The 13,505-nt window shown below is 39.3% G+C and overlaps 2 protein-coding genes across 4 annotated transcripts in view; both read right to left on the bottom strand.

Annotated features, from left to right (window-relative positions):
• The window catches only part of TMEM267 (transmembrane protein 267), an 18,232-nt gene extending 16,815 nt beyond the window's left edge, over positions 1–1,417 (bottom strand). For both annotated transcript variants that reach the window (XM_075741319.1, XM_075741320.1), the window contains exons 1-2: positions 1,278–1,417; positions 671–860 (exon numbers count right to left, since the gene is read on the bottom strand). Coding sequence is in view for 1 of the 2 variants with exons in the window: in XM_075741320.1 (XP_075597435.1) it covers positions 671–860; positions 1,278–1,376 (289 nt within the window). In the remaining variant the exon portion in view is untranslated. The remainder of the gene's footprint in view (positions 1–670; positions 861–1,277) is intronic.
• CZH5orf34 (chromosome Z C5orf34 homolog) lies at positions 1,066–13,505 on the bottom strand. Of its 2 annotated transcripts, XM_075741309.1 has the most exons (13): positions 13,185–13,505; positions 12,714–12,803; positions 9,000–9,619; positions 8,314–8,409; positions 6,911–7,034; positions 5,933–6,024; positions 5,642–5,711; positions 5,170–5,340; positions 4,080–4,168; positions 3,258–3,350; positions 2,418–2,458; positions 1,530–1,678; positions 1,066–1,442 (listed from the first exon to the last, which is right to left on the bottom strand). In XM_075741309.1, exons 1-13 carry the CDS (start codon positions 13,377–13,379, stop codon positions 1,410–1,412), a joined length of 1,863 nt encoding a protein of 620 aa, XP_075597424.1. In that variant the 5' UTR covers positions 13,380–13,505; the 3' UTR covers positions 1,066–1,409. The 2 variants fall into 2 exon arrangements, with proteins under 2 accessions (XP_075597424.1, XP_075597423.1); XM_075741308.1 differs by having other exon boundaries at positions 1,066–1,678; positions 13,185–13,504.

Here is a 13,505-nt window from a genome sequence, read left to right as displayed (position 1 = left end):
CTACAACAGCATTCGGATCATAAACAGCTAATCCAATTTAAGACTACTGATACTGAGATCAGTATGTGTTACTCAAGAGAGGTACGAAGGAAAAGACAGGCACGCGGTAGACAGACACGTAAAATTACAGTGATCAGCAACAATTTTTCTGTCTTGAGAAAAGGGTATGCTTTGTCTCAGCACCAAAGCCCCTCATCAGCCATCTCCTCAGTCATTAAGAAAAAAGTACTGTCATCTTTACCGCAAAAACGGAGCCAAGAGTGTTAGGGAGCCTTAATCTAAGTAACATGCCTGGCTTTATCTAAAGTACCGCATTACCGTTTATCTTAAGACCTGACGCGACATATGGGTACCAATATTAATAAAAAAAGGAATTTAACGCTGACTCCTCTCACACTGCTACGACAGTCTTCCCCCGCTTTACCACCTTCTCAGTAAAACTCATTGCACTGTAAAACGCCCTGGGGGTGCCCTCACCAACCGAGCCCCGAAACCCCAACCCCGCGGCAGGCAGCCTGGAGCCACAGGAGAAGCCCGCCTCTACCTGGCCCGGGCGGCTTCCCGCTTCGGCGGGGTGAGGGGGCTGCCGTGGCAGCCCCCTCACCCCGCCGAAGCGGGAAGCCGCCCGCCGCCGCCGTTCCCTGTGCCCAGCCCGCCCCTTCGCGCCCACCTGAAGTCCGACCGCCGCCAGCCGCCCCCTTCTCCCCATGAGGTGAAGCGCTGGCGTCCGCCGCAAGCCCCGTCAGCGCGGGGTAAGGAAGCATGCGTGGCCGCGAGGCACGCTGGGACCGCGGCCCGCCCGTCGCGGCTGAGGGAAGCCGGCTGTCTCCTCCCCTCCTCGCACGGTGTCGGGCTTGTGTCTGAAGGGAGAAAGAATTCTAGAAGTACTAAAAACAGGGTTTAAGCATTCACACTAAGATTAAATACAGCACTGGAAGAAAAAAGAATGGTAAAATGCTCTTATCACTAAAGACATGGTGCACCATTGAGTGATAGACCACACACCAAAGAGGGCTGAAGATGCTTAAAATAAATATTTACCACAGAACAGTAGAGTAGGAAGTGTTTGGGAAACTTTTTATTCAGTGTTGGACTACTTGGTGTAACCTTCTGAATAAAAGCACATTTTTACAGTTAAAACTGCTTACTCCTATCCTAGTCGCTTGAGCAGTTAACTTAGTTGCACAATCCTCTACAAAAGATTCAAATAGACATTCATACATTTAAAAGCCGCACAAGCCTCGATGTATTTATACCGCTGTGCTCCATTATTTCACCTGTTCTTTTTGCCTATCCACAATATCCAATGGTGGTACTATAATGGCAACTGACAGACTCCGCTGGTCTGCTGCAGCATTATCATGGCAACTTATCATCACGCTGCCTTCAGCCTTCCTTCTTCTCGCACCTCAAAGCCTCCTCAGACATAGCCAGGACAGCTCCTATGAAAATACGGAACACAGGTCTTCACATGCAGTGAGGCTTCATTTCCGAGAAGCTGCCAGCAGAGATTCAATGTCTTGAATTACTCTAGAAGTTTTTTCCAAAGCCTCCAAGACACACCCTTCATTGATTTCTTCCGGCTTGCTCCCGTTTTCTGTTTTTCTGGCAGTAATACCAGATGGGTTGTTTTTTGCAGCAGATGTCCTTTCCAGAACATTGCTATTATCCAATAAAACTTGTGTTATTTTGTTAAGAAAAAAATATCAAACTCTTCCTCTTAATGAGAAAAATACTTCTCCGTATTTGTATTCATCATTCTGCATTGCAAAGTCTCACACTTCATAGCATAGCAATTACATGAAGCAAAAAAAAAAAAAAAGGAGTATATTACTTAAAATGTCTACAACATTTATAGAAAATGTCTTTAAGGCTTCCATTTATCCAAAAGTTACTTTAAAAAGGAAATTATCTGATGCCACACTGCACAGTTTAACAGCATGCACTTTTCATACTAATAAAATCAAACACTGGCTGAAGGACAATTACGGAGTGGCTTTAACCACATGCAGCGCAGCACACTTTTTTGAACAAAATGGAACAAAACTGAAGTAGGTGATAAACAGAAAGGTATTGTACTGCAACAAGCCCAAAGGCAGCTGCATCATCCCTCTTTCAAGAGCAGACCAGTAAATGAGCGTTAGCAAAACTAATGCAATAACCACTGAAGAGCTTCCTTTTTCTGATGATTTTTTATTTTAGTTTTGTACCCTGCCACTGGTTTTTCTTCTGGTGCTGTGATGCAGAACTTGGACAAGATAAATGATAAAACAAAAAATGATAAATAAGGTAACAAAAAACGGCTTAAAAAGCTGAACAGCATAGACAGCCTTTGATAATCTAAAATGCAGACCTGAACATGCAGATGAACAACAGAATATAAAAATGAAAAACATTTACAGCTTTAAAAAGGATACAGTTAAATCTCTGTATTTTTTCGAGCTCAGCATCAGCAGACCTGTCCAAGAAAATACAGATTATTAAACAATTTAGTATCATTAAAAGGTTCACAAATGTATTTTCTACTTCACATTTTAATTTTTAATAGTTTCCAGTAATACTGAAAATTAGACAAGCAAAATCCCAAGTGAAAAAAAAATTATTTTTGTCTTTCATACCACTCGTCAATGGCTGCCATTTGTCAACCATTTATTTTTCCAAAATTCTCTGCTCTAAGAATAGTTTCTCTGCTGTATGTATGGATACATTTTTGTTTCATCAGCTACTGAATCTGCTATAATTTGAATAACAAGTGCAAGTGTCATTATTTCAACGAAAACATTTTTAATACCCAAATATGTTTGTATATGATGCCAGTAGACCTTTGGTCAGTAGCATGTATTAAAAAAGACAAATATATTAGCAAGAGGTACAAGTGTCCTTCAGCAGTTCAAAGTACTATTTTGAACTGCTTGGTGTTCTGTTAAAGGATGCCTTTCTTAGTCTAGCTTCAATTTTCCACCTTGCAAGATACTATCTCTGTAACATTAATCCTCCCTCGGCAGAGTCACCATAATTCTCATTTTTACGTAAGACAGGCAGAAACGCAATGAAAAAAGCTTTACCTAAAACTCACCTTACCTAACATTGTAAACACTGAAAGAAAAATATGAAACCACATAAAATAAATCGACTTACAATTTTCATTTTTGACCCTTAGGAAATGCAGTCTATAAAATTCACAGTTTATAGTCTTTTTGAATTTTGTTTTCAACATTATTTGTAGTTTATCAATTATTCAGGATAAAGATGAATACCAATTTTCTTCCGTTACAGAGCATGCAGTATATTCAGGAATCTCCTTCCTTTCATGCAAACTTCTGCACCATTCTATTGCTGTTCTGATGTACCTATGTTGACATGAAAATTCACAAAGAAGTAGTTATTTATATGAGAAATACACTCTATTAATTCAAGCAAAAAACTGAAGGCATTAAGCAGTACACCTCAATCTGAAAGAAAAAGGTGTGATTCAAAATATAGCTTTTTCTCTAAATTCCCTTGCCATTTTCCGATTCTTGCTTTTTGTCTAGAATCTCCTCCTTATTTAAATCTATGCAGTTATGGAAAATTAAATCAAAGCTATATGATTTGTAATGAAGAGTGTACAAATGTTAATTTTTGTTTGTGAGTATCTGCTTGCTAAAATGCAGCACAATATGATTCCCATAATGAGGCTGTAATTACAGCAAGCAGATTAAAGAAAGCAATCTGCAGGCAGAGGTCAATATCTGTAATAAAGTAAAAATTGGATAAAGTGCTATCCAGTTCTATGTACCAGCTCTATATAGAACAAAGATTTTTTCTTTTTTTCTTATCCACTGATGTAAGTGCCACATTGTGGCTCTAGTTGTTTTTTAAAAAAGACATTACTGTAACAATTCTAATTGAATGAAGTTACACAGTGGTCCTGAGTCATACAGGTCCTGAATCTTTGCCAGATGTAAGATGGAGCTTTTATCATTACGTGTTTGGTTCCCTCCTCCAAATATATTTTCAGTAAATATGATTTCTTCATATAAAAGGATTTCTACAGAATTCTGTTATATTTAATTTTAAATTGTTTAAATTATTTATACCTTTCATAGATTCCAGGATGACTTATTTGTACTAGCTGCTGTACGCCATCAGGAGTAGTTAACTTACACCAGCCTACATCTTCATTTATCTTAGAAGAAAAAAAAAAAGTATTGATTTTCTGCTGCAGTCTGAAGAAAAAAAAGCAAGTAAAATATGCCAATTGAAGAATTAAGTATCTATGAACATTCTACTTTAAACACCTAAAAGTTTGTGTTTTGCTAAGGATAAAATTTGATATAGTCTGCTATTACAAATGTGAGGGGGGAAAAAAAAAGAACATCTGGCATAGTCCCAAAAGTCATTCTGTGCTATTCAAGAATAAATTATTTCTAGAAGCGGGTAGAAATGTTTCCAAACCTGTGGAATTTTCAGTTCTTCCTCCTTTTATCATGAGTAAGTGTAGAGATTTGAGCTAGCTCACATCAGTAACTTACACAATCTTTTGACACACTATCATATTTATATTGTTTGTACTAAAGATATCCTCAGATACTTCAGCATCTTTTTTGTGTCTTGTTACTTTAGGGTAGTAACACACAGAAGCCAAAAATCTCAGCAGTCAATCTTGAATCGCACGCTCACAGAATTTTCTCTGTAATGCCATTTTGCAAAAATCAACATAATCTTTTTGCTTCTATATTAAGTAGATTTAAAATGTATATGGAATACCATTTGCTCAAGGTTACTTTTACAAGTAATTTTTCACTATCCATTTGCTCAGTGAAGGTAATTTTTAAATAAACCCCCAAATATTCTGATCAACGTGAGTGACTTCTTAAAAGGATAAACTTTCATTTCCCTCTTTAGGCATCAGTTACGCACTAAAATGTTTTTTCTCCTTGTTTCTGGTTAAAATACTGGCAATACATTACTGGTGGTGTTTGCAGATAGTTCCTATGTTCATTTAGACTACTATACAAGCTGAAGAGTAAGACACAGCAGCTGTGCTGTGAGTTATGAATCTCTCAAAAGACTTCAGTTTGTATTTTATAGACATCAAAACTTCTGTTTTGTTTCCTCACTAGTTTCCTAGTAACACATTTTCATGAAGAGTTTTAAGAATAGTCATTCCTCTAATTCATGAGTTACCTGGATCTTACTACAGGAAGAACTTAAATCCCAGACCATATTCAAGGTCATCCCATCCCAAAAAGCAGCATGGATTTTATGATCCGAGTACATGACAAGTCTTCCTACACTGGGAATAACCTCTTCATACAGCAAAACTGGCAACATTTCTCGTCCATCTGTCTCAGGTACCTAGAACCAAACAAACACATTAAAAGCTTGAGGAAAGGTTACTTACATCACTACAGCTGTTTGTACCTGTCCCAGACTTTCAATTCACTTATTTTTCCAGATCACGGTCAGCTCTCTTTATCATGAAATTGCTTTCTGCTTCACAAATATACCCTTACGCTGCATGTGTTTGGTTCCCAAATATGTACCTCTGATCTTTGAGATATCTCACCATTCTTCCCTCTAGATTAGGTCCTGTTCCCTATGGCCCGTATAGCCATCCTCACAACACTGATAGATGTATAAACCTCCAGCTACATACCATTTTCCAGCAGCAGAGATAATAGTTATGAGTTAATGATAGTTTAGTCTTGTAGCAGTACCGAAGTATTCTGAGGAGACAAAAAACAAAACCAAAGTATTGAGCATTTCATACTTACTATGTCTTCTAAACAGCTGCAACCTTTGTTCTGTAAGTTTATAGGCATCCTCAGTGCTAATATGAATTCAATTTTATACTTAATGTCGTAATAAGTATTATGTGTAATTTTAATTACTGTCCTTTCAAAGTCAGAAGAATTAATGTAATAAAGATAAAGCAGAGTACAGTTACCTGGTTGCTTGAGTAATAATGGAGGATACAGAGTACAGATTTCCTGGTACATCAGGAGGTAGGCTGTTTACCGAATACATCTTTTCTTCTCTCTGCAGAAAAGAACAGAAAGGGGACGAGTTAGTTACAGGTACGGTAGCATGAAAACCATATTAAAAGCTTGAAAGATAAAAAATTTCTGACCTCCCAGAAAGCAATTACAATCACATTTATATTTGTCCCAGAACATAGATAAGTATCTCCTTGAAAAGTGAAAAAAAAAAGCAGATGTATCCTTTAAGCCTGCTTCTGTGGAAGGAAACATTCACAGTTTCCATGCACTCAGTACAGATCAAGAAGTTCTCTTATCAGAGAGTAGACTATCGTTCATTACTGAGTTAAAGGTAAAGTTAAAGGTTACGTTCAAAGGGTACAAAGTTGACCCTTAATTCTGCTTTAAAAATACAAAGCACTGCATAAGCACTTGAGAGGATCCCTACTCTGGGGAAACTTAATTATAGACAGACACAGACAGGCAAAACTGTTTCTCTGGCGCTGAACTACCACGGCTGGTCTGTGGCAAAGCCAGAACAGAACCTGCATCTTCTAGGTTCTGTCTCCATATAGGAAAAAAGAAAACACTTCCAAGTACATAAAAATTAAACTCTAATCAATATATTAGTTTCAAGACTAAACTCTTCTAAATTAGTTGTATTATTCTGCAATAAATAGGTTATTGTAGCAGCTTACCATAGTGCATACTTGAGCTTGTGAAATAAATGTTACAATGAGTAAAATTTTTCTTATTCTATCATTTACGAAAACACATTCTGAAACAGAAGTAATAATTTCATTTTTTGTATGATGATTGCTTGATTCAGTCATTACAGTAATCACCAATGTAGGGACTTCCCTATACACTCCATAGACGAATGTCTCAAAACTAAGAATACCGCTAACTTGAAGGAATTTGGAATATATTTTTAAATAGCTTTATACCTTTTTTGTTCCTTTTTGGATTGCATAATGTATGAAATAGTTTCCCAAAAATGCTCCCTCTGACTTGAAAAATGAGTCATCACCAGGATAAATTTCTGTGATGTTTGTCCTACCATGGATAAATCTAAGAGAAATAACAAGATTTTTAACAAGTATTTAAAATGCTGTGTCACTAGACAAACAAAACAGGTTAGTACACCCGAAGAAAGCACTAAGCAGGAACATATTTTCAACACAACTCGCATGAAAAACTTTCTACAGTTTCACAAACAGCAAAGTGTACCAATTATTTAACACAAAAGATCAGTATTACCAGACTCTTTGTTTGCATGTGTGCATGGTGGGCGTGAGTTAAACAAGCTATGGAAAGCTTTTTTGTGCTGAGGTAAAAATCGCACAAGAACTGCTCCTTCCACTCACCACAAAACATAGTGATTCCAAAGAGAAAAGTCCAATTTTCTTAGTGGACCAGCCCTACCTAGTGTACACAGAGAACTGTCAGACTGAACGATTCCTTAACAACATGAAGATCTTCATTTCCACAGCAGTTGTGTTTTTCACCAAGATCAATGATCTTGTACTTGTGATCATACAGAATCTTGGAGCCTAAAAACCATTTAATGACCCAATTCTGCAACTCTGGTTAGATGCCTGGACTTGGATAATGGGACTTACAAGACTAAGTATGGCTACTCACTGTACTTCCAAAGAAGTGAAGTGTAGTACTAAAGAGCTGCTGAAGATTTTGTTCAGATGAAATGTAAATTTAGGAATTACACTGAGAAAAATGAAGAACACTGGGCAGAAAGATTAAAGCTTTAAAGACTGATTATGCTTTTATCAGACTTTTAGATGCTGATAGCAACAGCAGCATTTCCAGAATTTGCATAACCGGTTTGAAAGGGCAATTCTAAAAAAAAAGTCTTTTTTTAAACCATATGGACAAGGTGATTTGCCAGGAAAATCCACAATTTAGCTGCCTGCAATATGCAAATTATGTAGGTCATCACGACAAACACTTCTAAAGCGTGAAATCTTCAGCATCAAAAGGAGCAATGTAATTTGCAAAGAAACCAAGCACCATAATTGTCAGTGAAGTCTGTGGGAGCTCCAGCTGTTCAGTAAACCTTTAAGAAATCAGATAACCAGATAAATTCTTTAAAAGCCTGAAACTTGATTTCAGATTGTTTCAGACATAACCACTTTCAGAGCTGAAATATACCATACCAGAAAATTTGAAGTCCAGTGAACAACAAAGAGCAGAAATGAACAGGCTCTTACCTGAAGATGGTGTACCATTTCTCAAAGAGTGAGAATAGGACAAAGTAAGGCATTTAATCTTAAAGCTGAATTCCCATACAAATGAAGTCTTCCAAAGATGCAATACATGATATCCTACATACCTATAAAGAACCCCCTGCCACCATACAATTTGAATTAGCTGAGGGCGTGAATGCTTTTCAGTATCTTGATTCTGAAAGAAGTCACAGAAAGTCCACCTGTATAAAATACAGTAAAAGCTTCAGTAAGTCCAAAGGTCAGGGGTTTTTTAGTGTGCTGGTAATCATTTCTGGACCAAGAACAGATGCATGCACACCTATTCAAGGGAAAAGAGGCCACATATTTTCAGAGTCCTCTGATTCCTTACTTATCTACATTAGTTACCAAATTAGTTTTCTCAAACCTGCAAAGGTTTTTTTTTTATTATTTTTAATGGCGTTGACAGAGAACGTATGCTACTTGCCCACCTCAGAAATATTATCTTCTAAAAAATGAAAAAACCCCACCAACCAACCAACGTAAAACCTGTGTTCTTTTTTCAGTATTCTTTTTTTTTCCATTTACATATTTATAGAGAATGTCAGAAAATAAAATTCATTTTTCTCTGGACTAATTACTATATATTAATTACAGTAGGATACAGAATGTTGCTTCACAAATTTCATGTTTCAAGAAGTTCCTAAAAAAAAGAATATGATAGTATTTATTTTTTATAGATATAATTAAATTGTTTTGCTGGAGGCTGAAGTTCTAAATTGGGAATTGTAAACCATATGTTAACAACTATGAAGTAAGCAGCTTAAATTACCTGTGTAAATGAGGGGCTCTGCAGCTGAGTGGCAAAGCTGTAGGTAAACGACAAACTGTTTCATGTGTTTCAAGGTTTATTAAAACATCAGCTTCTATAGATGTATGGTTGTTTTTCTCATTCTTAACAGTATGTAAGTTATAGCACATTAGTGCCAACGACAAAGGGTATTTCCATTCTTCTGGGTAGGAGGAAACAGACCAGCGCTGTGTAACCCATGTGTACTCAGAAGAACAATTTGTGTAGACTCCATCTCTGTCTTTTTGGTCCTCTGGTTTGGTTGGTTGTCTGTATTTACCTTCAGCACAACCATGTTCATTTTTCTTATTCTCTATTCTCATTTGTTTTGATGACATTTCTGCAACAGAATTTTTACTTGATTTTCCATACTTATCTCCAGTTTGATAGCTGCTGTTTTGAGAGGAGTGGAAGGACGCTGCAGATGACTGGCTGACTTTGCATAAGAACACCACTTTAAATTCTTGCTGCAATTCTGACAGGTAAAGGTGAGCATAACGATCTACCGATGAGATCTTCACACTGCCATTCTCTATACATCTTGTCAGATCAGCCGTAGCAGGGTCAGGCCATCTAACTTCTAAGATATCACTGAAAATAATCTAATACAAGAAAAAGGATTGGAATGTGCAGCAAGATAAAAATTACCTGCTTCCCAGAAATTACAATGGAGGACTTACATTTAAATGAATTCAGTTCTTCTGCAAGGTGTTGTATGGCAAGAAACTTTACTCTGTATTTATTTGCATACATAAACTCAAGAGGCAGCAAAACATCTAACCTGCCTATCTGCTTCCTCCTGTTCTAAGAGAGCTCTATCTAGCAATAATGTTTTCATTTAACATGCATTCATAAATAGTAAGGTACATGGCCAACTCACCAGGCACAACTGCCCACAGACAGTAGATATTTCTGATTCCAACTGCTTCTGAAGAGACACTGGAGAGAAAGCCTAAATTATCTTCATCACATTACTCATCAGTAGACTTCATGGAAAGCCCACGTTAAAATTGTGTACATTAAAACTCCATGTGCTCGGAAATCTTCTCTTTATTTATAAAATTAAAATAAGCCTGTAAAATGGCATGTAACATGTATTTATGTGTTCTTACCAAAATGGAGATTTATTGAAAATGTTTTGCAGCTAGGTGGGTAATCTTACTCAATTCTGCAGCACCGCAGATTAAGTTATACAGTTATTGCTAGGATGTGGATAAAACATATTTCTGAAGAATTTAAAATGTAATAAAGATTTTAGACCTTTACAATACAATATTTGGAAAGTCTCGAAAGGATAGACTTGTCTTACTGCTGCGATATTGAAGTACAGATTGCTGCTTCAATTAGCACTTTTATTCAAACCAAAAATATTTTCACAGCATATGCCCTCATGCTACCCCTTCTACAAAAATGAAGCAGATGATTCTCAACAAATTAAACAAGCACTGTATCTACCTCAAACCCCAGATTAAAGCTTTGCCCAAAGAGAAGATATCATCGTATCTTCTTGGGCATAGAAAATGCACTAATCACCTTCTGAAACTAGAAACATTCTGTCAAGACAGAGAATGCCTTTCTTGCCCTCTGCAGAAGTTCTGCCCTAAATTAAGGTATTTTCCTTTGCATTGTCCCAATCACCACACAGAAAATACCCTTAATCTGCTTTCAACTGAAGACTCCAGGTAAAGCACTGGCTCCCAAATAAACACAGAAATGCCAGCCTTCTCAAGGTTTGAAGAGAAAGTTAGCAAACAAATATTCACAATCCTCATAATTTGTTTTACCTCAATTTAATCAACTTTGTCTCATTTGACTGACCCTTAGTCAGGCATGTTTCAGCCCCTACCATACTTTGGCCTAGAACTGCAAAAGCCTGGAGTCCAATAAAAAGGAAACATGGCAGCACTAGTGTATTAGTAAGGTGGGAATGTCTGCCAAAGGTATTTGGGGCACTAAAGATGAAAATTTACCATAAAGAATTGTAAAAGAACCCTAAAAAAAACAATCAAGTGACCAGACAGTAAGGCTGCAGATAAAAATTCAGTGGAGATAAACGGAACGTGATATAAATGGGGAAAGGCAATCCTTTACGTATAAAAGGATGGGCTCTGAGCTGACTGCCACCATCTAGGAATAAGATCTTGATGTTATGACTGACAGTCCCATGAAACACGCTCTATATTCAGCACCAGCTTAATCAGCCTATCTAATGTTTGAAAATTCTAGGAAAGGAACAAGATATAACCATACCACTGAATATATTCACGGTTAACCTGCATTTTGAATACTATTTGCGGTTTTGAACAGGCCACACCACCACCAAGATCCCCCTCGTCAAGCTGTCTAGAGATATGGTTAGTGTGGCCAAAGCAGAGCCTAAGCAAATTGTAGTATTAGGCTGTTTCAGATTCAAGCATAAGCAAAGTAATACAGTGTAACTGTGCATTTTTTTACCCAGTGGCCCCATAAAAGCATTGTCACTGCTAGTAACAGGCCTTAGGCTAACCATGTCTTACGCTAACTGTGCAAGGCGCTCGGCTGGCCCCTTAGGCTCATTACCAACTTGTTATGAGAATTTGCTGAGTGTACTGGAGCTGGATAACTGTTATCTTGCTGTAATGGATTGCTGAAGTGTGGGAAATAGCAAAGGCCTTGAAAATACGGACATCTGTTGTGAAGAGGCCACAGAACAATAAACTGACAGTAAATTACTGAAGTACAATCTCAAGAGCTAAAAAAAGACTGCTTTTGAGAAAAGCAGCAGTTGATAAACTGAAGGGAGAAGAAAAAAATAAAAAAGCAAAAAAACCTGCCAAGCAACAGGGTAAGGCACTTGCTGTGGCCTGTGACAGGTATCCCTCAAGACCCTGCAGCAGGTAGCCAGTCGAAGCTGTAAGTTAGAAATTGCCTAGAAACCCAGCCATCTTCCAGAAGATGATCCTGGCCTGTGGGAGGGTGGAGGTTACCCACTAGTGCCAACGACAGAGCGCGCATCAGCCCTGTGCTGCTGTACCTTGCAGTGAACACACAGTATGACTGTTAGGTATCTAGTGGTATTGATTGACTGTGTTCAGCAACTAAACATTGCCACGAAAGGTGTTACTAATGAAATATCAGTCATCTTAAGAGTCCCACCACAGTGTGTACACACTCGCATGCAATAAGTGGGAACATGAGGGGTGCTGATGAGGAGTAAAGCTCCTAGAAATTGTAAATGGGGTCTCTGGATGGACCTGCAGTCTGACCTGACGTAGCCATTTCCACATGCTGTCCCAGTCCTCTCCGAGGCCCAGGAAAACACTCACACAGGGACTTCAATGGGGAGACAATGGGGTTCTGAACCTGACAGCTCTCCTATTTCACCAAGTATTTCACCCTGAAAAGTTTCAAATGTGGAAAAATGACAATACATAAAATTCTAACATATGTACAAAATCCTAGGTTTTAGTCTTACGAAATGAACTCCTTCCTGTTTGGCTACAAAGGTTATGCATAACTAGAGGACTAGGTAACAATTAAACCTGTAATTTAAAATGGCAGTGTTCTAATCAAGTTGACAAATGCATTAGCCAAACTGTACTCTGTGGATCTTTCAAGGCCTGTGCTCATAGCCACGCACATAAAGTTACATGAGTCCACTTTGTCATACTACTAGAGAAGTTTATTTCACAAAAGCATTACATGTGTAACTCTCACCTTTTTTCTTTCTGGGGGTATAACACGTGAAGGTAAGTACGGACGAGAAGAAAACTTGTTTCGGAAATACAGAGCTCGTAGAAGTCGTTCCTAATGAAGCATGAATAAAAACATAACCCGGTTGTAACTTGAACTTTCTACATAGTGATAACATTTTCGCTGATTTCATCCTCTTTCTGGAGCAGAGGCTAAGGAACGCGCCCCATTTCGCACAGAGGCACAAGAAGTTTGTTTTTACTGTGGAGCCGAGAGAACGCCTCCTGCGCCACGGCCCGTTCCCGCGCAGCCGGCCGCCACACGCCTGACCCGAGGGCCGCGCAGCGGCCGGGCCCGAGCGGCCGTTCGGTCCCCTCCCCCGAGCGGCAGCTAAGCGCGCCCATCGAGGCTGCTTCCTAGAACCGTACGGGAAAGCAGGGCACACCCGTCTCCTCCCTTCACCGAAGGGCCTGACAACGCCAACTCGCCACGTACCCTGTAGGCGCTGACCACAAAGGCGACCCGCTGGCGGGTGGTCTCCGCCGGCTGGAGAGGGTGGGCAGCGGCGGGGAGCGCCGCTTCGTACAGGTACTCGCAGCCGCAAGGAGACAGCAGCAAGCGGGACCCCCCGGCGTAGTGCACCTCCACCGAGTCGTCTCCGTACAGGACCATCAGGCTTTCCGCCTCCATCTCCCCGGAAGGCCCCGGGACAGCGCCGAACGGGCAGGAGGCACCCGCCGCCGCGGCAAGGTGGCCCAGGCCACGCGCGGCTGGCGCCTCCGCGAGGCGGGAAGCGCGGGGCGGGCGGGCGAGCCT

The sequence above is a fragment of the Balearica regulorum genome, chromosome Z, assembly GCF_011004875.1.
Source record: "Balearica regulorum gibbericeps isolate bBalReg1 chromosome Z, bBalReg1.pri, whole genome shotgun sequence".
Lineage (NCBI taxonomy): Eukaryota > Metazoa > Chordata > Aves > Gruiformes > Gruidae > Balearica > Balearica regulorum.
This window is presented reverse-complemented; position numbering and strand designations above follow the sequence as displayed.